The sequence below is a fragment of the Mobula birostris genome, chromosome 6 (assembly GCF_030028105.1).
Source record: "Mobula birostris isolate sMobBir1 chromosome 6, sMobBir1.hap1, whole genome shotgun sequence".
Classification (NCBI taxonomy): Eukaryota; Metazoa; Chordata; class Chondrichthyes; order Myliobatiformes; family Myliobatidae; genus Mobula; species Mobula birostris.
The window spans coordinates 37,927,973-37,950,687 of NC_092375.1; the positions used below are offsets into that span (position 1 = coordinate 37,927,973).

At 38.8% G+C, this 22,715-nt stretch overlaps 1 protein-coding gene across 5 annotated transcripts in view; it reads right to left on the reverse strand.

Moving 5' to 3' along the window:
* Positions 1 to 1,675: 1,675 nt before the first annotated feature.
* Positions 1,676 to 22,715, reverse strand: part of LOC140198948 (uncharacterized) — an 82,053-nt gene continuing 61,013 nt past the window's right edge. For all 5 annotated transcript variants that reach the window (XM_072260249.1, XM_072260248.1, XM_072260250.1 and 2 more), the window contains 7 exons: positions 20,885 to 20,946; positions 19,298 to 19,402; positions 17,504 to 17,594; positions 11,669 to 13,095; positions 10,740 to 10,797; positions 9,550 to 9,622; positions 1,676 to 3,939 (listed from right to left, as the gene is read on the reverse strand). In XM_072260249.1, the coding sequence (XP_072116350.1) occupies positions 3,903 to 3,939; positions 9,550 to 9,622; positions 10,740 to 10,797; positions 11,669 to 13,095; positions 17,504 to 17,594; positions 19,298 to 19,402; positions 20,885 to 20,946 (1,853 nt within the window). In that variant the 3' untranslated portion in view covers positions 1,676 to 3,902. The remainder of the gene's footprint in view (positions 3,940 to 9,549; positions 9,623 to 10,739; positions 10,798 to 11,668; positions 13,096 to 17,503; positions 17,595 to 19,297; positions 19,403 to 20,884; positions 20,947 to 22,715) is intronic.

Below are 22,715 nucleotides of genomic sequence, written 5' to 3' on the forward strand. Positions count from 1 at the left end.
TGTTGATCCAATTGCTTACGATCATCTATCGAAAGATTAGGAATATTTAATTGATCTAAAAAATTATTCATTGCAATATGATCATTGACAGAGTCAGAACTATACAATTTAGAATAAAATTCCCTAAAAGTGTCATTAATTTCAAAGTGGTCAGTTGTCATGTCCCCATTAATTTTACGTATTTCTTTAATTTGCCGCTTGGCTATAAATGGCTTCAATTGATTAGCCAGTAGCTTACCAGTTTTATCTCCGTGAATATAAAATTGACTTCTATCTTTTAAAAGCTGGCTTTCAAATGGATACGTTAAAAGATCATATTTAGTTTTGGTTTCAATACGTCTCTTATATGTTTCAGGATCAGGTACCGAAACATATTTATGGTCTTGTTTTAACTGATTAGCTAGTTCGTTTCTCTCTTTGTTAACTTTTTTTAATGATGTTTGCAGTATAAGAAATAAATTGACCCCAGATATATGCTTTAAAAGTATCCCGTATAATAAGACTAGACATTTCTTCCAACGTATTTTCTTGAAGAAAAAAAGTGTAATTTGATTCTCCATAAATTTTAAAAAGTCCTCATCGGATAACAGTTAAATTAAATCGCCAGAATCTACTCATAGGGATAGGACCAGGGAGATTTAAAGATAGAAGTACAGAAGAGTGGTCAGATATAGCAGTCTCTTTATATTCGATCGATCGAATCAATGGAATCATTTGACTGTCAATAAAAAAATAATCAATCCTGGTATAAGAATGATGGACATGAGAGAAAAAAGAATACTCCCTGTCCGTCGGATGAAGAAAACGCCAAGCATCAACTATACCACATTTAGTTAGAAAGGACTGGATAAACAAAGCTGATTTATTAAGTGTGGCTGGTTTGACAGATGAGTGATCTAATACCGGATCTAACCAGCAGTTAAAATCTCCTCCCATCACAAGAGAGTAAGTACACAAATCTGGAAAAAATGAAAATAAGACATGCAAAAAAATCCTGGATCGCCTATGTTGGGGGCATATACATTAGCAAAAACAATCAATTTACTGTCTAAACTCCCTGATATGATAACAAATCCACCATTAGGATCCAAAACAAATTTATGCTGAACAAAGGAAACTATTATCTACAAAAATCGAAACTCCATGTGATTTTGCATTAAATGAAGAATGGAATTGTATAGCCTTCCATCGAGTAAAAAAACGTAAGCTATCACAGCTGTGTATGTGCGTTTCTTGTAAGAAAATAATGGGTGCTTTTAATTTTTTAATATAAGCAAACACTTTGTTCCGTTTAATGGGGTGATTCAACCCTTTCATATTCAAACTAAATAAGTTAATATTTCAAACCATTTAAAATACAAATCATCATGTAATTAAAAGATCTGGCCATTAGTTATTAAAACTAGAAAGCAAACTGTAAGGTAAGGTAGTCAAACAGGCAATCATATAATCAACCCAACACAGCTCCCCAGAGAGAAATAGGTCCTAGCTCCTCCCCCACCCAAAGCCAGAAAGCTGACCAATAGACAGTCAGCGAGCTAACAACTAAGTTCCCTCCCCAAAAAATCCTGTTGACAGAAACTCTGGTCCTACAAGGTCAAATATGTCCCTACCAAGACACAACATAAAAAGAAAAATAACTCAGTATTTGAAAATACAAAAGGATCAGTTTAAACAAATTCAAAGAAAGCTTTATTAAAATAAAACCTCAAAAAGGGATACAATAAAAAAGTATCCAAATATATATAACAAAAGACAAAATATGAACAGCCAAAATGTAAGCTTATTGAAACCTTATTTCAAATTCATATTAACAGAGGAAAGAAATTGATCAACTAAGAAATATAACAGTTTTAGACTTCATCCTTCAGAAACTTTTGCGTCTTCAACCGACTGTTCTTTTTCGTAATCCGTTCTTCAAAACAATACTCAGGTGGACGGGAAACCAAAGGGATGGTTTAAATCCTTTATTATAAAGTTCCGACGTAACTTCTTTATATTTCATACGATCAGCTATAACTTCAGGCAAATAATCTTCCACAAATCTGACCTTGTAACCATGGAAATCGATCATTCCTTGTCGATGGGTTTGGCAAATTAAAAGGTCTTTAATACGAAATTCATGAAAACTTAGAATGACCGACCTGGGTCTTGCTGCCGACGACAATGGCTTTGAAGTCAGCGAGCGATATGCTCGATCAAGCCTCGGCTCAGAAGTGAATAGAACAGGGAATAGCTATTTCAGAACGTTTGCAAAGAACTTCTTAGGGTTAGTGCCTTCAATTGATTCTTCAAGACCCAGAATTCACAAGTTATTTCTATTTTCATCATTTTTTTCATTGGATAAAGATAACTCTTGGCAGAGTTTAAATGTATCTTCAAGATCCTCTTCAAGTGTTACCAGCTTTGTAGTATTTTCCTGAATTCGGTTCTCATGCTCAGTTAAAGTTTGTTGGATTGTATCCAATTTGCCATTAAGTCGTTGAAGATCCTTGGAAAATTCTGATTTTTGCCGTTTAAGGAAGTCACTGATTAAATCCAAAGTGACTGGGGATTCGTCTTCTGTTTCTCTTTCTTTTGCAGAAGCTTTTGTTCTTTTCCCAGCCATAGTAGAGCAGTATTAAAGTATTATAAGGTTTCAAAAAAAAACTGGTAGGAGACAATAAAGTAAATAGGGTAGGAGCAATCTAAAACGATGTTACTCCATCACCTGCCAACAGGGCTCTGAACTTCCCTAATATTGATTGGGGCTTCCTGCAGATGGAGCAGAATCCAAGCACTCGCACTATGGTTTCTGAAACAATATATAGATTGCCCATCTAGAGAAGTGTCTACACTCAGTCCAGGCCGATAGGATTAGGGAACTCTGATTGACAAGGGATATGAAAGATTAGAACATTGGGGGGGGGGGGGTGGGCGGAGGCAAATTTTAGGTAGAAATATCAAACATTGAAGAACAAGCATTGAGAGTGAGAGAGTAAAGTTTAAAGGACACGCGAGGCATTTTTTTTTGTTTAACAGTGATACTGGTATAAGCAGATATGAGTAGCATTTAAGAGGCTTTCTGCACAAGAATATACAGAGAATGGTGCAATATGGTTCACATACAGGTAGAAGAGGTCAGTTTAATTTGGCATCATGTTCGGAAAAGACAATGTATGCTGAAGGGCTTTTTCCTGTGCTGTACCGTTCTATGCTAGGTTCTGTGTATTTTGTTGTTTAAGTACTACTCATATCCTGAAACAGGATAAATATCTCTGTATGAATCTTCTGAATTTTGCTCAGAATCATCTTGGGCCTGGATGCCAGAACTGTTATCCACAAGTTTAATATTTGGGCAAAGACTTTTGCAAAATCATTAAACACATGATATTTTAATAATTCAGTAGAAAGGTAGCTTATATACTAACAAACAGTTAAGCATAAAATTCATGTTTTCAATATAAAACTTAACAAATGGGGAGATATTTTAGCTGCAATATTATTTACTAATATCGTGAAATACAGATGGAACGCAATATTAACTTAGTATGACCATATTTTAAAGAGAAAATATGTTGATAATCAGTTTAGACTCTAAATATGCTGTCCAGATTTTGCAATATTGTTTACATTTTGTCAGTACTAAGTCAAAGGTTTAAAATGTATCACCAAGCAGCATTTATATTCACTAACTGGTACAGACAAACAATTACTGTTTGGCTGGTTATCTGCCCTCCCCAGTATAAATGAGATTGTACCACCCTTCCAGAGAAGGAGAGAATGAAACAGTTTCTTCTAAATTCACTTAAAATAGTGGAAAACATTATCGGATAACACAGGCAGACACATTTAACAATAAGCTTAGGTTAACACTGGAGAGGTTTCACAATATGAAGTTACAGTAGTTCATAATGGTGTGTTCATTTTGTTATACTGTAGTCCAGTTTTCGACATACTCTGTTAAAAAGACAAAATAAAAGGGAATTATTTGCAAAACAATATCTGACAAGCATTCAAGCTATTTTGTTAGGAGAATCCAATCATCCACTCAAGTTTCTTTTTTTTTCTTAAAAAGCCTCACAGTTCCACTTTCTTGTTATAGACAATAACCTGTTTAAAGAGAGCAGTTCGTGGAAGTCGGCCATTTTTCTCAGCGGTTGATCGGGACAGGACTGCGCAAGCGCGTGTAAGCCGGTCCGTGAGGCAGCGGGAGTATTTATAAGAGAGCAGTTTGACGGAGCGGGCGACGGAGTAGAGGGAGACAGAGTAGGAAGGCTTTGTCTCAAGAGGCTTTGGCGAGCAGAGGCTGAGGACGAGCTTCACTCCAAGTGAGGTAAGGCCAGGTAAGTGCCTTTGAAAGGAGAACGGTCTGTAAGGAATTTGAAGCAAGGAAGGCGGCAAGGCTGTAGCGTATAGGGTAGGTCATGACAGCTGAGATCGGCCCCATAGTTTGTTCCTCCTGCAGCACGTGGGAAATCAGGGATACTTCCAGTGTCCCTGATGACTATGTGTGCAGGAAATGTGTCCAGCTGCAGCTTCTGGCAGACCGCATTGAGCTGTGATTGGATTCATACTGGAGCATCCGCGATGCTGAGAAAGCCGTGAATAGCACGTTCAGTGAGTTGGCCACACCACAGGTAAAGGCTACACAGGCAAAAAGGGAATGAGTGGCCACTAAACAGCATGGCAGTAGGCAGGTAGTGCAGCAGTCCCCTGAGGTCATCTCCTTCCTAAACAGATATACTGTTTTGGATACTGTTGGGGGAGATGTCTCATCAGGGGAAGGCAGCAGCAGCCGAGTTCATGGCACCATGGGTGGCTCTGCAGCAGAGGAGGGAAGGAAACGGAGTGGGAGAGCTATAGTGATAGGGGATTCAACTGTAAGGGGAATAGATAGGCGTTACTGCGGCCGCAAACGAGACTCCAGGAGGGAATATTGCCTCCCTGGTGCAAGAGTCAAGGATGTCTCTGGGCAGCTGCAGGACATTCTGGAGTGGGAGGGTGAACAGCCAGTGGTCGTGGTGCACATAGGTACCAACGATATAGGAAAAAAACGGGATGAGGTCCTACAAGGTGAATTTAGGGAGTAAGGAGATAAACCAAAAAGTAGGACCACAAAGGTAATAATCTCGGATTACTACCAGTGCCACGTGCTTGTCAGAGTAGAAATAGGAGGATATTTCAGATGAATACATGGCTTGAAAAATGGTGCAAGGGGGAGGGATTCAAATTTCTGGGGCATTGGAACCAGTTCTGGAGGAGGTGGGACCGGTACAAACAGGGCAGTCTGCACCTGGGCTGGACTGGAACCAATGTCCTAGGGGGAGTGTTTGCTACTGTTGTTCAGGAGGATTTAAACTAATGTGGCAGGGGGATGGGAACAAGTGCAGAGAGGCAGAGGGGTGTAAAATGAGGGTAGAAGCAAAAAGTAGTAAGGTGAAAAGTGAAAGTGGCAGGTCAGCAAATCCAAGGCAAAATTTAAAAAGGAACACTTTTCAACATAATTGTATAAGGGCTAAGAGTGTTGTAAAAGCAAGCCTGAAGGCTTTGTGTGTCAATGCAAGGAGCATTCGTAACAAGGTGGATGAATTGAATGTGCGGGTAGTTATTAATGAATATGCTCCAGTTGGGATCACAGAGACATGGCTCCAGGGTGACCAAGGATGGGAGCTCAACATTCAGGGGGGATAGACATGAAAGAAAAGGAGGTGGGGTGGAATTACTGGTTAGAGAGTAGATTAACGCAATAGAAAGGAAGGACATTAGCCGGGAGGATGTGAAATCGATATGGATAGAGCTGCATAACACTAAGGGGCAGAAAACGCTGGTGGGAGTTGTGTACAGGCCACCTAACAGTAGTAGTGAGGTTGGGGATGGCACTAAGCAGGAAATTAGAAATGCGTGCAATAAAGGAACAGCAGTTATAATGGGCGACTTCAACCTACATATAGATTGGGTGAACCAAATTGGTAAGGGTGCTGAGGAAGAGGATTTCTTGGAATGTATGTGGGATAGTTTTCTGAACCAACATATCAAGGAACCAACTAGAGAGCAGGCCATTCTAGACTGGGTATTGAGCAATGAGGAAGGGTTAGTTAGCAATCTTGTTGTGCGAGGCCCCTTGGGTAAGAGTGACCATAATATGGTGGAATTCTTCATTAAGATGGAGAGTGATATAGTTAATTCAGTAACAAAGGTTCTGAACTTAAAGGGTAACTTTGAAGGTGTGAGATGTGAATTAGCTAAGATAGACTGGCAAATGATACTTAAAGGGTTGACGGTGGATATGCAATGGCAAGCATTTAAAGATCGCATGGATGAACTACAATTGCTCATCCCAGTTTGGCAAAAGAATAAATCAGGGAAGGTAGTGCACCTGTGGCTGACAAGGGAAATTAGGGATAGTATCAATTCCAAAGAAGAAACATACAAATTAGCCAGAAAAAGTGGCACACCTGAGGACTGGGAGGAATTCAGAGTCCAGCAGAGGAGGACAAAGGGCTTAGTTAGGAAAGGGAAAAAAGATTATGAGAGAAAACTGACAGGGAACATAAAAACTAACTGTAAAAGCTTTTATAGATATGTGAAAAGAAAAAGATTGGTTAAGACAAATGTAGGTCCCTTACAGTCAGAAACAGGTGAATTGATCATGGGGAACAAGAACATGGCAGACCAATTGAACAACTACTTTGGTTCTATCTTCACTAAGGAGGACATAAACAATGTTCCGGAAATAGTAGGGGACAGAGGGTCCAGTGAGATGGAGGAACTGAGAAAAATACATGTTAGTAGGGAAGTGGTGTTAGGTAAATTGAAGGGATTAAAGGCAGATAAATTCCCAGGGCCAGATGGTCTGCATCCGAGAGTGCTTATGGAAGTAGCCCAAGAAATAGTGGATGCCTTAGTGATAATTTTTCAAAACTCTTTAGATTCTGGATTAGTTCCTGAGGATTGGAGGGTGGCTAATGTAACCCCACTTTTTAAAAAAGGAGGGAGGGAGAAACCGGGGAACTATAGACTGGTAAGCCTAACATCGGTGGTGGGGAAAATGCTAGAGTCAGTTATCAAAGATGTGATAACAGCACATTTGGAAAGCAGTGAAATCATCGGACAAAGTCAGCATGGATTTGTGAAAGGAAAATCATGTCTGACGAATCTCAGAATTTTTTGAGGATGTAACTAGTAGAGTGGATAGGGGAGAACCAGTGGATGTGGTATATTTGGATTTTCAAAAGGCTTTTGACAAGGTCCCACACAGGAGATTAGTGTGCAAACTTAAAGCACACGGTATTGGGGTTATGGTATTGATGTGGATGGGGAATTGGTTGGCAGACAGGAAGCTGTGGGAATAAACGGGACCTTTTCAGAATGGCAGGCGGTGACGAGTGGGGTACCGCAAGGCTCAGTGCTGGGACCCCAATTGTTTACAATATACATTAATGACTTAGACGAGGGAATTAAATGCAGCATCTCCAAGTTTGAGGATGACATGAAGCTGGGCAGCAGTGTTAGCTGTGAGGAGGATGCAGGGTGACTTGGATAGGTTAGGTGAGTGGGCAAATTCATGGCAGATGCAATTTAATGTGGATAAATGTGAGGTTATCCACTTTGGTGGAAAGAACAGGAAAACAGATTATTATCTGAATGGTGGCCGATTAGGAAAAGGGGAGGTGCAATGAGACCTGGGTGTCATCGTACACCAGTCATTGAAAGTGGGCATGCAGGTACAGCAGGCAGTGAAAAAGGCGAATGGTATGCTGGCATTCATAGCAAGAGGATTCGAGTACAGGAGCAGAGAGGTACTACTGCAGTTGTACAATGCCTTGGTGAGACCACACCTGGAGTATTGTGTGCAGTTTTGGTTCCCTAATCTGAGGAAAGGCATTCTTGCCATAAAGGGAGTACAAAGAAGGTTCACGAGATTGATTCCTGGGATGGCAGGTCTTTCATATGATGAAAGACTGGATCGACTAGGCTTATACTCTGTGGAATTTAGAAGATTGAGGGGGGATCTGATTGAAACATATAAAATCCTATAAAATCTTGCAATTCTTCCAACTTCATACGTTATACTTTGTGCTCATGAGCAGTGTCTCCACTGGAGAAACCAGGGGTAGCTTGGGTGATCGCTGTAAGAACTTTCTATTCAGTCCACAAAAGTGAACCTGAGTTTCCAGCCGTTTGCCATTTTAATTCTCAATACTGCTCTGACTTCAAACTGCAACCTCCCACACCATTCCTATGAAGTTTGATGAAAAGCAGCTCATTTTCCATTCAGGCATGTTGATACTCTGAGCTCAATACTGAATTCAACAATTTACTGCTGTATCACAGGCATTTATTGTATTTACCAGTTATATCAGAAGCTGATGCGAAGCCTGTACTATCAACTCAGTTTTTCGCTGCCATAGGTTTTACTTGATCTGCTGGGCATTTCCAACATTCTTATTATGCTTCCAGCAAATACTATTCTGCCTTTCATAATCCCAGCACAGTTCCAACATCCAGCCCCTATATCTAACTCGTACACCTCCCCCAATTTGATCAGCTACGATTAATATGTCATCCATACATAACAGCACAAATTACATGGACAACCTTAGTCTCATAATCACAAATTCCAGCGTCACCACTATCCCTCCCCTTTACTACTTAACCTGCTCTTGTTTTCTCCCTTTCCTAGTTCTATTGAAGGAGCATCTACCTGAAATGCTAATTGTGTTTCTAGCTTTACAGACATTATCTGACCAAGTATTTCCAGTATTTTCTGCTTGACTTTGAATTATGATCATGAGCATGTTGTGCTAAAATTGAGCAAACCAAATACTCTGTGCAGACAAAAATATAAATACAAATACATTTGCAGGACTGGGGTCTGTTGCTCCTATCTAAACCAGTTAAAATAAACCCAATTGCTTTTGCACCTACTGATTGAGTTTTTAAAAAAATAAAAACAGCTAGCACAAAAAGTGCAATTTTACATCATCCTGACAAATACATCACGAGGAATTCTGCAGACGCTGGAATTTCAAGCAACACACATAAAAGTTGCTGGTGAACGCAGCAGGCCAGGCAGCATCTCCAGGGAGAGGTACTGTCGACGTTGACTGTACCTCTTCCTAGAGATGCTGCCTGGCCTGCTGCGTTCACCAGCAACTTTTATGTGTGTTGCTTACAATCATGTATTCAGCAGGTTATTTACTGAAACATAGAAAAGAAATATTCACAACTTCCCTGTTTTCATCTTGATCACAATTAAATACAATTAATACTCACCCCCCTTTAAAGGGACAGAAAAATGGAGAAGGAACTTGTTTACTATTGAGGCAATTGTACTACTGTAGTTTTGCTAAAACTATGCATCTTGTCAAAATACATGCCAGAAATAAGCTTGAGCAATAATATCTTGATTAAATTAAAAGCCAGTGAAGCAAATGACAAATCATAAATATAATAAAATCCTTCTCAAAGTTTCAAAATCATATGCCTACTTTCTATAAAAACTATTTTCTTCAAAGATAGCAGGCCATTTACAATGTACAATAAAAGATCTACTTCATTGCATACCTGTTGTGAAGTCGAGGTGATAAACTTAAGCTCACAGTGTTTCCAGAGCTATTTATTACAGGTAAAACAGTAGCTGTAAATAAACAACAGATAACAATTTTCCAACTAAAACAACTTAATTTAAGAAATCAAATGCAATTGGGAACTTTTCTTGTAGAACAACCATGGATGTGCATTCTTTACAATGTTAAAATGTTTACTTTAGACAGAAAAGAGTTTATAAACTTGATTACTAATTTAAGATCTGTCAACTTGTCTACTACTACATTTAAATAAGTTTAATTTGCGATTGCTTTTGCCTCGTAATTCCATCCACCAGTACATTTCCCCAGTGATAAACGAACTCATGGCCTAGAGTTCTCAGGCAAATTCTGCTAAACCATTTATTACTTTTAAGAGTTTAAAGGATGCTTAACTAATTATAATACCCAGCACAAAATGCATTTTCTCCATACAATTTTAAGTTTAATATCTAAAAATCAATTTGAAGACATTCAAATCCATGTCATGGCTGCTTGGGTAATGGAAATTCACCCTTACAGAATTCACAAATCTCAAAATTTTCTGGTAGTGATAGGGATTTTGTGAATAGAAAATACATTTATTTTTTCCACTTGCTTTTCTTGATGCATGTGCATATGGCACAGTTTCATGTTACCAAAAGTTGTGTTGTGGGCCATTTCCTAGGATTGCAACCCCACAGTAATGTTGGGTTAGGTGGCACACCAAAAGTAAAAAAAAAATTGCCTGGAAGAAGTGCTCTTCCTGCTCCATTCTGAAGATGTATATTAAAGGGAAAAACATCACAACCAACTAATGGTAAATACTTGAGACCGATAACAGAGGCACTAATACTACCAGTGAGCTTTAACTGAGCTGTTTGTAGCAATAGAGCAAATGCAGGCATGTTTGAATGTTCGTCAAAGACTGATTCTGGCATTGTGACAGATTCTGGCAGCACTGCAAGGCTTAACTACAGAACTGGAAAGAAAAACATTTGTATTCTGTGATCAAAATAATTTTGTAATTAAAGTAGTCACAGGATTGTATTATACAATATTACAAATACTGTAGTTTCTCCCTTAATATTTCAGCATATTTTAAGGAAATCAATCTCGTATGTGCAAAGTAATTCCATTAAGTGAACAAAAATTTAACTACAGAACTGGATTATCAAATTTAATACATACCAGAATTACAATAGGGTCGATTATTTTCCCATTTAATAAACACATCTGCAGCGATTTTCTGGAGAATGTAAGAAGTGCAACATTGTAAACAGAATTGAATATAATGTTATGTGCACCATCAATTGCAACACTGATACAATAGTTCTGCACAGAACACAGGACAATCTACAGCAGCGGTCCCCAACCACCGGGCCGTGGACCGGTACCAGGCCGCAAAGCATATGCTACCAGGCCTTGAGGAAACGATATGAGTCAACTGCACCTTCCTCATTCCCTGTCACACACTGTTGAACTTGAACACAGGGTTGCCAACTGTTCTGTACTTGCCGGGACATCCTGTATATTGGGCTAAGTTGGTTTGTCCCGTATTTCCCCCGCTAAGGTTGAGCGTTCCTATGAAACCTTTCGTGCCAAAATGGCGTAAAGTGTAGAAGCAATTACCATTAATTTATATGGGAAAAATTCTTGAGTGTTCCCAGACCCAAAAAATAACCTAACAAATAACACATAAAACCGAAAATAAATAACACTAACATATAGTAAAAGCAGGAATGATATGATAAATACACAGCCTATATAAAGTAGAAATAATGCATGTACAGTGAGGTCAGGAAAATGAAGGGAAAACCGATTTGTGGGGAAAAAATGGCACGTATGCGCATGTCATGCATGTGCACACAGGTGCCCGCGCAAGGCTTCATGGTCATGGTAGCCTTTCCTGGGGTAAAGTGTCCTGGGATTTGACTGCTACTTTTATCCCTTATTTGGGAGTGAGAAAGTTGGCAACCCTAACTGTGAAGGACATGTTGAGGTGAGTTTAACCCTACTTGAACACCACCCCCCCACCCCGCCCCCAGTCCACAAGGATATTGTCAATATTAAACTGGTCCGCAGTGCAAAACAGGTTGGGGACCCCTGATCTACAGTACCTCTCTATTTTGCTTGCTTCTTGGAGAATAAAATCCATTCTGTGTACAGTAGTAATCCTGACTATTCTGAGTCATGCTTGAAGACTCTGGAAAGGAACGAAACCTCTTCAGCGGCAATCGTGAAGTTTCCTTTGCTTGATCAATACACGCAGCCCGTTTCCTTGATAACTGGGATGGTAAGCAGGTAACAGAGCTCACTGATGCTATTTCTTTTCTGAGAACGGAACGGACATTTAATATACTGGGATGCGTCATTGAGGCTGAAAGGCAGATCGAATTCTGAACCAAACTTTGATACAGTGATTCAAATGCATCTGTTTTGTTTGGTTTAATTTTAAGTAAGCTTTGTACAGAACACAACTTGGTTGGAACAGAAGCAGAGGAAATAGAATGCCTCCGTTTATACTTTCCACTACAGCAGGAAGTATTAACTGAGCACAAAAGCCTTCCACATGGTGATCGGCTGCATTTTGCCACTACAGCATCTGGTTGTGTAACTGTATTGTTGTTCACTGGCCATTGTTCTGCATTTTGTAAATGATCAACATTGATTCTTGAGCTTGGCGATTCCACTATTGCTACATTGGATTTTGAACTCAATGATTTTAAGCAACTGGAGTTAGTCCAAGCTGACCCATTCAATGGGGATACATTAAAAACTGAAGTATTCCTTGTGTTGCAGTAATTTGCAACTTCAACTGGACTTTGAGGATTGCAACGGCTTACGGGTAGTGGCTGGCAACAAGCTGAATTATCATACAAATTTCCAAATTTCCAACCAACAGTTTCAGATGTTAAATTTGTTTGTAGCACAGTCCTCGGAGATACATTAGCAGCAAGGGAAAACTTTGCGTCCAGATTACCTTGCGAGGTCTTGGAACTTTTTGGAGAAATTGCTTTGTTCTGCATTTGTTTGAACCCTTCACAGGTTTTTAATCTTATAGCAGAATGACTTCTTAGCCTCTTTAACTTCTGGCCATCGATCCTGACTTTGACCTTTATTCCATTTTGAGTTGTGTTTGTCTTTGATTTACATACATTGAACTGGAAATATCGATAACGTTGTATTAACCTTGATGCAGCCTCTTTCTTGTAGGTGCGATCAAGCAAGTTACTCATTGAAGCTACCATACTTGGATAAATATCAATAAGCGTTGTGTTACTTAAACCCGAAGAATCACTGGGACTTTCCATTGGAGCTTGATCAACACGAGTAGGTGTGGTTTCTTCCAAATTCATCGTATCACATCTGCTATCCTCAAACTTGTGCAAATTAACTTCTGTGTTACTAGGTATGCAAAGTGGCTTAGCTGGCATTTGGCTAGAGGTCAAGGCTACTATCTTTGAATTATCTTTGTCATCACGATGAGAATTTGAAGAATGATTTAATTCTTTGGAGATTGTATCCTGAAGGCCATCATTGTAGTCTAGAGATAAAGAAATTAATGACTTTAGATCAACACACATAAAATAACTTTAATATCTATTAAATTCTGTATCTAATGTTAAAAACATTAGGTCAAACTCAATCTTATAGAAACAGTAGCTAACATGCTATGAATATAAATATTTTCACTGACAAAACAAAATGTTTTGAGAATAGAAAAGATTTGGTAAATACATTTCAGCTGTAACCCAGTGCAAGCTCAACATATGATTTGAACGCACATAAAATAATCAGTGTGCTCGGCGGATGCAAGAAGTAGGAAATTAATCTTCTACAATCTATTGAAAAAGCACATGAAAACACTTGGGAGCATTAAGAACTAAAACTGAAATAGAATGAATAGCCAGAAACAAAGCATGTACAATTTCCAGATCTGTGTATGCTGGATAAAGATCAAATCATGATGAATATAACAGAATCAGGTTTAGCAGAATTCACAATGTTTTGTAAAGTAGACTAACACGTAGCAGAAGCTATTCAGAATGAATATCTAAAATAAACTGGTTAAAGAGCCAAGAACCAAAAGTAGGAACATCTTATGATGTTCTCAGGAGATGCTGCAGGACATTCTTAAGGGGAGACTGAAGTGGGAGGAGGTCCCATAGGCTGAATTAAGGGATCTAAGAGATACACTAAAATTTGGACTTCAAAAGGGAATAACCTCTGGATTACTGCCCATGCCATGAGCTAGTCAGAGCAGGAATTACAACAGAATCAGCATGAATTTTTGGCTTGAGCAGTGATGCAAGGACGGAGGGTTTCAGATTCCTGAGGCATTGGAACTGGTTCTGGGATAGGTCTACACCTGGGGCCAATACAAAATCAGATAGTCTACACCTGCGCAGGACCAGGATTAATGTCCTGGAGCATTGTTTGCTAGCACTGTAGGGAGCATTTAAATTAATATGACAAGGGGTGGGTATTCAGGCAGAAAAACAGACAGAAGTAATGCAGAGATTAAAGCAAAAGTCAGTGAGAGTGGAGTATATAAAAGTCAAATGCAAAAGACACAAAGGCTACTAAATTCTAAAAGGACAATGAGTGGAAGAGTACTTTATCTGACTGCCTGTAGTATTTAAAACAAGGCCAGTGAATTTGTGGCACAAATCGGTAGAAAAAGGGTATGATTTAGTAGCCACTACAGAAACAATGCTTGTGAGGTAGAGATGAGCAGAAATTAAAAATCCAAGATTAGCTTTATTTGTCACATGCACATCAAAACACAAAAAAAGGTCTTGCTTGTATCGACGACCAACACAGTCCGAGGACATGCTGGGAACAGTTCGCAAGTGTCACCATGCTTCCAGTGCCAACATAGCACGCCCACAATTTACTAACCCCAACTTATACAGTACGTCTTTGGAATGAGGAAGGAACCTGGCGCACTTGGAGGAAATCCATGGTGTCATGGGGACATGCAAACTCCTTATAGCTGTGGGAATTGAACCCTGATCTGGTGGGAGTTGTCTATAAGCCGTAAAATAACATTACAGTGGCACGTGCAATAAATCATATATCTGATGCAAGTAAGAATGGAATGGAGGGTGGGGAGGGAACTATCACTTGCACATAGATTGGGCGAATCAAGTTGGTCAAGGCATCCTTAAGGAAGACTTTATAGAATGCAACCATGATCGTTTTCTTGAATAGCATGTCAGTGAACATCAAGTGGAAATGATATCTTAGATCTGGTCCTGTACAATAAGACAGGCAAAATTAACTATCCTCTAGTTAGGAATCCTCTTGGAAAGAGTGATCACAATATTATTGAATCTCTCATACAAATGCAGGGTGCAACAGTTTGATTCATCTATGCCTAAACAAGGAAGACTACAAAGGGAGAAGGAGGAGTAGGTAGCATAGACTGGGAACACAGGCCATATTGTGCGATAGTTGAGGAACAGTGGGAGAGTTTCAAAGAAAATTTGCACTGTGCTCAACAGAAGTATATTCCAGTTAAAAGCAAGGACAGTAAGGGTGGGAGAGCAAGATTTAGATAACTAAGGCTTACTCTCCTTACTCTTATTTTTATAATGTTCTAAGTGTAAATATATTTTCAACAGAAAGGAAGAGTTCCAGCTACAAGCTGCCTCGAAAGTATCTTAAATTATTTTCCAAAAATGTATTTTTAAGAAGTTCATTTTAATACCAGTGAAAATTGACAGCAGCTCACTACTACTACGTCGACTCAGGCCTAGGGGGCTGGCGTCGGGCACTATGACGGACTCTCCACTTCTCCCCCTCCCTCATCAGTGTGTTCAGTTCATCTACATTAGCTGTGCTGCTGTCTTCTAGGAGCGTGTTGACCATAGTCTTGGCAGGGCGCCCAGGGTTCATCCTCCCATGCTTGGGCGCCCATATGATGACAAGGCTGGCAGGTAGCTCTGGGTGGCGTAGACAGTGCCCCGCTAGTTGCAGTCTTCTCACCTCGAACTTAGTGGTGAGCATCGGTAGGTCCTCATAGAGCTCGACGTTCATCATGTGCTGTTGCCAACTCACGTCAAGAGCCATCCGGAGCATTCGTGTATAGCAACCAACTCAAGACTTTCGCATAGTCTTGGTGAGCGTCCACATCTCACATGTGTACGTGAGGATGGACTCTATGACTGCTATGAAGATCCTCTTTTTAAGCCCTCTTGTCAGGTTCAACTTCCAGATTTCCTTCATGTCGTTCATAGCCCTCCACGTCAGCGCCTTCCATATCTATGTCCTTCTCCGAACTCATCATTCTTGACCCCAGGAACTATAGTCTGACTTTCTTAATGGTATCATTCTTTACGGTCTTGAGAGTACCTTCGTTGCAGTTAAGCGCCATGTACTCTGCCTTTTTAGTGTTTAGGTGAAGTCCAACTTCATTGCACTCAATTTCCACTTTTTTCAGTAGCTGCTGTGCTTCCTCCATCTAGTCAGAGAGCAGGACTATGTCATCTGCAAAATTGAGATCTGTGAGCATAACTGGTCTGACCCTTTTGGTTCATCCTGGTTTTATGGTAAAACCAAGCTTGTTATGATCTTTGGTAGCTTGACGCAGAGCGTAATCAAGGACGATTATAAAGATGTAGGGTGCCAGGGTGTCTCCTTGCAGCACACCAGCTAGGAGCTCAAACACTGCTGTTTCTCCGGCTGGTGATACAACTTTTTCCATGGCTTTGGTATAGCTGGTCTCTATTGCTCTCAGTAGACGGTCTGGCACTCCATAACTTTCAGGATCTTCGGCATTTTACCTCGCTGAATGGAGTCAAAAGCTTTGCGAAAATCAATGTAAGTAAGCACGGCTGGTAGGTTGTTCTTCTTGACTTCCTCGATGATTCTACGGAGAGCAAGTACTTGCATTACTGTTGTGCGCTTCTGTCGAAAACCATTCTGATTGATTCTTAGCTTAGAGTCAATGGCAGTGCAAATCCTGTTCAAGATCATCCGATTGTATAACTTTGCTAAGATGCAGGTCAAGCTGATACCGTGGTAGTTATCTGTCTTCGTGAAGAATCCAGACTTGGGGACTAGGATAATGTTTGAGAGTGACCACTGCTCTGGTTTGTTGCCTTTCATCAGTGCTGTTTTACATATGCACAGCAAGATGTCGTCCAGGTCGCAGTTCTTCAGGACATCTGGTGGTATCCCATCTGGTCCAGCGCTCCTGCCCTGTTTGAGTGCATATTTGGCCTTCTTCAGTTCCGCAATGGTGAATGGGCTGTCATCAATGTCGACTTGTGTTAGTATCGTGGGTATGTCCTCTTCTTCTTCTGTGATCGTTGGAGGGCTTCCCAGCAGGTTTTTAAAGTGGGTAAACCATGTCTGGACACGGTCCTCTGCTGTTTTACCACTTATTTGACCTGATGGGGACTTCTTCCGTCTGCTGATCTCATTGACTAAGCACCACGCTTCTCCATGCTGCTTGTCTTCATGAAGACAGAAGCTCAACATGATTGCTACCCAGAATATTTCCATGTTCTCTGAAATAAAACTGCTTACTTTATACCTATTTCTTTTCAATGATTATTTTTCAGTACACTTTCAAAGAATGTGGAGGGTAGTCTTCATTTCAATCCACTAGGAGCCCCACTTCCATACAATCATTTGTAGTTTCATATTGTGCTGTACAACAACTAACAATTCATTTGAATGCATGATACCCAAACCATTTATGGGAATGGATAGCACCAAAAAATTATCCAAGAACACAACCACACATTTGTTTTAATCTGCGGGGTTCCTTTCTGCACAAGCATTAGTGCTAAGGGTATTGAATTCACATGAAAATCTCTGAAAATTAATTACACAGAAGTAATCTAAACCAAAGAGAAAACTTAAAATATGAATATTACTTGGAACACTGTAAATAAAATCTATTTTTGGTGGTAGTGACACACTTAGAATAACATACGTACCATGAAAATTAGGTGATGATCCAATTTTCAACTTCGACGTGGGCGTAAATGTGATCAATGGATTGTCTTTAGTCCTCCCGACACATTCCACCTTTAATGAGATGTAATACTTTAAATTATTTAGTACTTATGCTAATGGAAAAATAAATTACATGACTTTCCATGGGTCAATAGGTCCCAACAGTGCAAGCTGGTGTAACTTCATAGGAAGCAGAACAGGTAGCCATTTCATTCCAAGTGTCTGCATTACCTTTTAAAACAATCATATTAGATTTTTTTTTTACTTCAACGTGACTTTCTAGTATTCACCCCATATTCAATTGCCACAATATCCAAAGAATGAATAATGCATTTTCCTCATCTTGAAACAGCAACCCTGGATACTTGTTGATCTGGCTAGAGGAAACTTCATCTGTCAAGCCCTACAAGAATTCAGAGTTTTAATGGTTCACTTCTCATTTTTCTTAACTCTAGGGCGCAAATCAATAAATTTCCACCTGCCCAACCCAGTACTTTAGCAGGCAGCTCTCAAGGTGTATTTTAAGGTATTTTCATGTCATTCCTGCGTTATTTGTTGCCAATATTGTGGCTTGAATTATTTAAAAACATGCAAAATTAACACATAACTTTCACCTCAAATATGCCTTTCACCCAAGAAATCAACATACTTCTCAATGCTTTAAAAGAATGGTAGAAAGAATCTTATAGACAAAAATGAGAGGCCTTTTAGTTCTTATTCCAAAAGCAATCTATTAAGTTCCATTCCCTGACAATATCTAATATAATAATATCCCTGAAGTATTTACCCAATTACCACTCAAAAGCCATCACTGAATGTTCTTTCCACCTTGCATTACCAAAATATTTTCCTCATCTCACCTCTGGCATGACTGTCATTCACAAATTCATTCTTTCTGATTACCAACTTTTTATTATCAAATCTAAAATTCCTTAATTTTAATGACTACTAGATCTTCTCTTTGCCCCTTTATTCCTAAAAGAATCCCAGTTTCTGCACTCTAATTGTCATTATTATCCTCAGAACCAATCTAGTAAATCTCATCTGTAGCTGTCGCAATCAGATTAAGCATATATTTGCACTGAAGCACCAGAATTTTGTAAAAGCAAATCTTAATTATTAATTAGGAACAAATTTTAAACATATTAAATGTATTCCAGTGCTAATATGGAGATTTACCAAATGATTACTTATTTTCTTCAAATAAATGCAGGAAAAGGTATTATTTTAAAATGGATAAGGGTTAATAATGAAAATAGTGCAACAGAACTGTTGTATTCGTTATAAATCAAAATGCTTTACAAGACCACATGAATTAAAATCAGAAACAACAGGAATTCTGCAGATGCTGGAAATTCAAGCAACACACATAAAAGTTGCTGGTGAACGCAGGCCAGGCAGCATCTCTAGGAAGAGGCGCAGTCGACGTTTCAGGCCGAGACCCTTCGTCAGAAAATTGTTTTAAAATAGAGGCACAGAGGAAGTTATTAATAAAATGGTGGTACAGCCCAACAGAGTGGAATCATTTTAGGCTGCGGTTCATTCGTTCTCTTGGGAAAGTCAGATTGATTTGAACATTTGGAATAGTGGTTCCTGTCACAAAGAGGGATACATGGAATTAAAAGTGCTTATAAAAGGAAATTAAACTCTGTAACAAAATAAAGATAGTCATTTACTCCTACAATTTGTTTTAGAAAACACATCTTGATGCTTCTCTTTACACAATGCTTACTTGCCATTACTTCCCCAATATACACAGAAATAAATACACTCACCACAACTTGCTCCCCAAGATTTGGGTTGCTAGCAGCCAGCATGTCAACATCTATCTCATATTTATCACCCACATTCATGGCTCCCATGGAGACACTGGTTTGCAACTAGATATAAAAGAAAATTACCCTTATAAATTTCAACTTGATTTGAAACACTTGCTATCAAATACAATTGTGATGTTAAAATGTTCACAAAGCAATTAAATATAGACATAACTAAAAAATATCTGCCAACATTTAAACAAAAAATTACCTAGTTGAATTTGCACCCTTTTAAAATTTGCAAGATTGGTATAATCATAAGACCATAAAACATAGGACCAGAATTAGGCCATTCAGCTCATCAAGTCTGCTCTGTCATTTCATCATGGCTGATCCCGGATCCCACTCAACCCCACACACCTGCCCTCTCACATCTCTTGATGCCCAGACCAATCAGGAATCTATCAATTTCCACTTGAGTATACCCACGGACTTGGCCTCCATCGCAGTCTGTGGCAGGGAATTCCACAAATTCCTCACTTTTTGGCTAAAAAAAAAAAAATTCTTCCATACTTCTGTTCTAAAAGGTCACCCCTCAATTTTGAGGCTGTGCCTTCTAGTTCAGATATCCCCATCACAGGAAACATCCTCTCCACATCCACCTTATCTAGTCAGTTCAACATTTAGTCGGTTTCAATGAGATCCCCATGCACTCTTCTAAATTCCAGTGAATACTCGCCTAAAGCTGCCAAATGCTCCTCATATGTTAACTCCTTAAATGATATTGCTCGATATTGGGACTTCCATATTGAGCACAGAGACATCAAAGAAATTAACAACTAACTTGTTTTTTCCCCCCGACACTTCTAATGTTGAGGGAAGCTTTTGCTGAATTAGACATCAAGGATGTCACTAATAATACAAAATTCTGGTCTGAAAGAAAGAAATGATGCTTTCATCCTGTGCTCACCTGAATGGTTGCACTTGTGCAGCGGGACACTGCATCAGAGTTGCCGCTTTTGGACTATGGTAATATTTAACAGTAGACAGGCTCTCCCAATGTACTACCCATTTTTGTTTAAACCTTCAATCGATACTGGTAATTCAGATTTTCTGATCATTATTACATTACTGTTTGTTGGAACCAGTTGTGTATGCGATTGAAGAGGTTTATTTAAAAGCAAATTGGTCTTTGGCATTTTGTACAAATCTATCAGTGAAAAACCAAGCTATTTATGTGCTGGATATTCAATGACCTTTTAATAGATGACACCCTCAAAATTTACATTATTCCTTAGATTGGAAATCAAAAAACCAAAGAAAATGTAGAAAAATGCTACAGTGAATATCCCATAAAGTACATCACATATTAGTTATGTGCCTTACTGTAAATTCATTTCAACAAATGAACTTCTACTCAAGTTAAGCTTCAATGGTTAAGAGCTAACATTAATGTATCAACATGACTGAATAAATAGGGACATCTACTTTACATACACATATTGCTACTGAGGGATTATTTTTACAAACATCATGCATTTGATTTATTTAACTTTTTTAAAAAAATTGTATTTTATGCAAGATATTTTGAGATAGTTACTGCACCTTAGATATACTTTCAGTGTACTGTCCATCTTTCAAAACTTCAGTAGCCTGACCCACTTGACCTGTAAGTAGAAAGACATTTTTATTCCCTTTGAATATATGCAAAATATAACCGGCTTATAATATTTACTTATTACCTTACAAATGGGCCATGCTGCCATGCCCTCCATGAATTGTTCAGATATCCAGAGATTATGATTTTTTTAAAAAATTCCAATTTAGATAGCTTGAAGAAAATAGAAAGCCAATCAGCAAGAAACAGAAATTATTTCATATTATTTAAGTTATGGTCATTGAAAATGTATTTAATTGCTAACCAACATGCCAAGTTTGCAAATACAGTTTGAGTACCCACTTATATGAAATTCCAAAATCCGAAAACATCTGGAATCAATTTTTTTGGAGCACAGACATGATGTCACAAATAGAAAATTCAACAAGGTGCTGGGAAGGTTCCAAGCTATGTGCATTTTTGGGAAGTGACTTCACATGTGTAAGGAACAGAAGTTAATAAAAATTAGAAAAACATTGCATAAAGTGAAAACTGGACATCTTGATCGTGTATTGAAAGATTCAATTCATCAGTGTCAGAGTGAACATATTTCCCCATCGGCATACTGTTCAGTGACATCAGCAAAGATCTATCGCAACAAACTGAAAATTGGAAGTAATCATGAATATGCTGCAATTTGGCTGAGGAAATGTAAGAAATGGCAGGGCATTAAATTCTAAAGCATCTGCCGATCACAAAGACAGCTGAAAATTCATTGAGTTTGCCGAGATTGTCGCTGATGAAAATCTAACAAGTCTACAATGCTGATAGTTTTATACCTTAATTAAAACCCAAACTAAGTAAAATGGTGTTACTGTAACCTTTTAATCAAAACACAGAATCACAGGTAGAGACTGAAAGCAGGCCATTGTTTGTTGCTCAACAGCTGATATGGCATTCTCCTGATGCTGTTGTGTAGCTTTTGTTACCCTGCACAAATTATACTTTCATTATATTAATGGTATGTAGTAATTTTTACTGTTAAGAAACTGCATGTGATGAAAAAGTACAAGACAAAGACTATTTACCGTTAGCACATAAATTCAGAGTTGAAAATGATGGAGATCCCAAGCTATCTGATTATCCAAAATCCAAAACACTTTCTGCCCCAAGCATTTCAGATAAGGGGTACTCAACCTGTACCATACTCAAAGACATGGTGGGAACTTCCTACAAAGCCATATCAATGCAAACATCTGGGGGCTGGAAGAAGTGAAAACATGCAAAAGAATATAGATCAGGCATTTCCTGAAAAATTACTAAAAACTAAAGCCAGCCAAGACATTCTTAGCCAAACATTTCAAATGTTTATCGTTCATTCTGGGAAGATGACGGGAGTTTATAGGTCAAGAGGCTGGATGAGAATGTGTCAAAAAAACAGACACTGTCAACAAAGTTCTATCTTTTCAATATAAACAAATGATATGGAGAAATACAATGCCCAGGTTTTACAGGTTAAACTAAACTAAGAATCAAAGTGTTAATGACTACATAAACAAAAAGAAAGGATTTGAATGACAGAGATCACTGTTCATTTAATAGTGTGTGAGAAGCTGCTTGGATAAGTAAAAATAAGTTTGAAATTATAGTTTAATGGAAATAGCCGAGTGGCAAGATTTTATAAACGAAAGACTGAGTGAGTTGCAATTTGGGAATTGTGTACAATGTACAAGCGGTTCACGAGGTAGACATAGGACAACCTGGATCGACAACATCAAGAAGTGGACCAGCCTCACCGCCAGAGATGCAAAGGTTTGACTGCCGACAGATCGCAGTGGA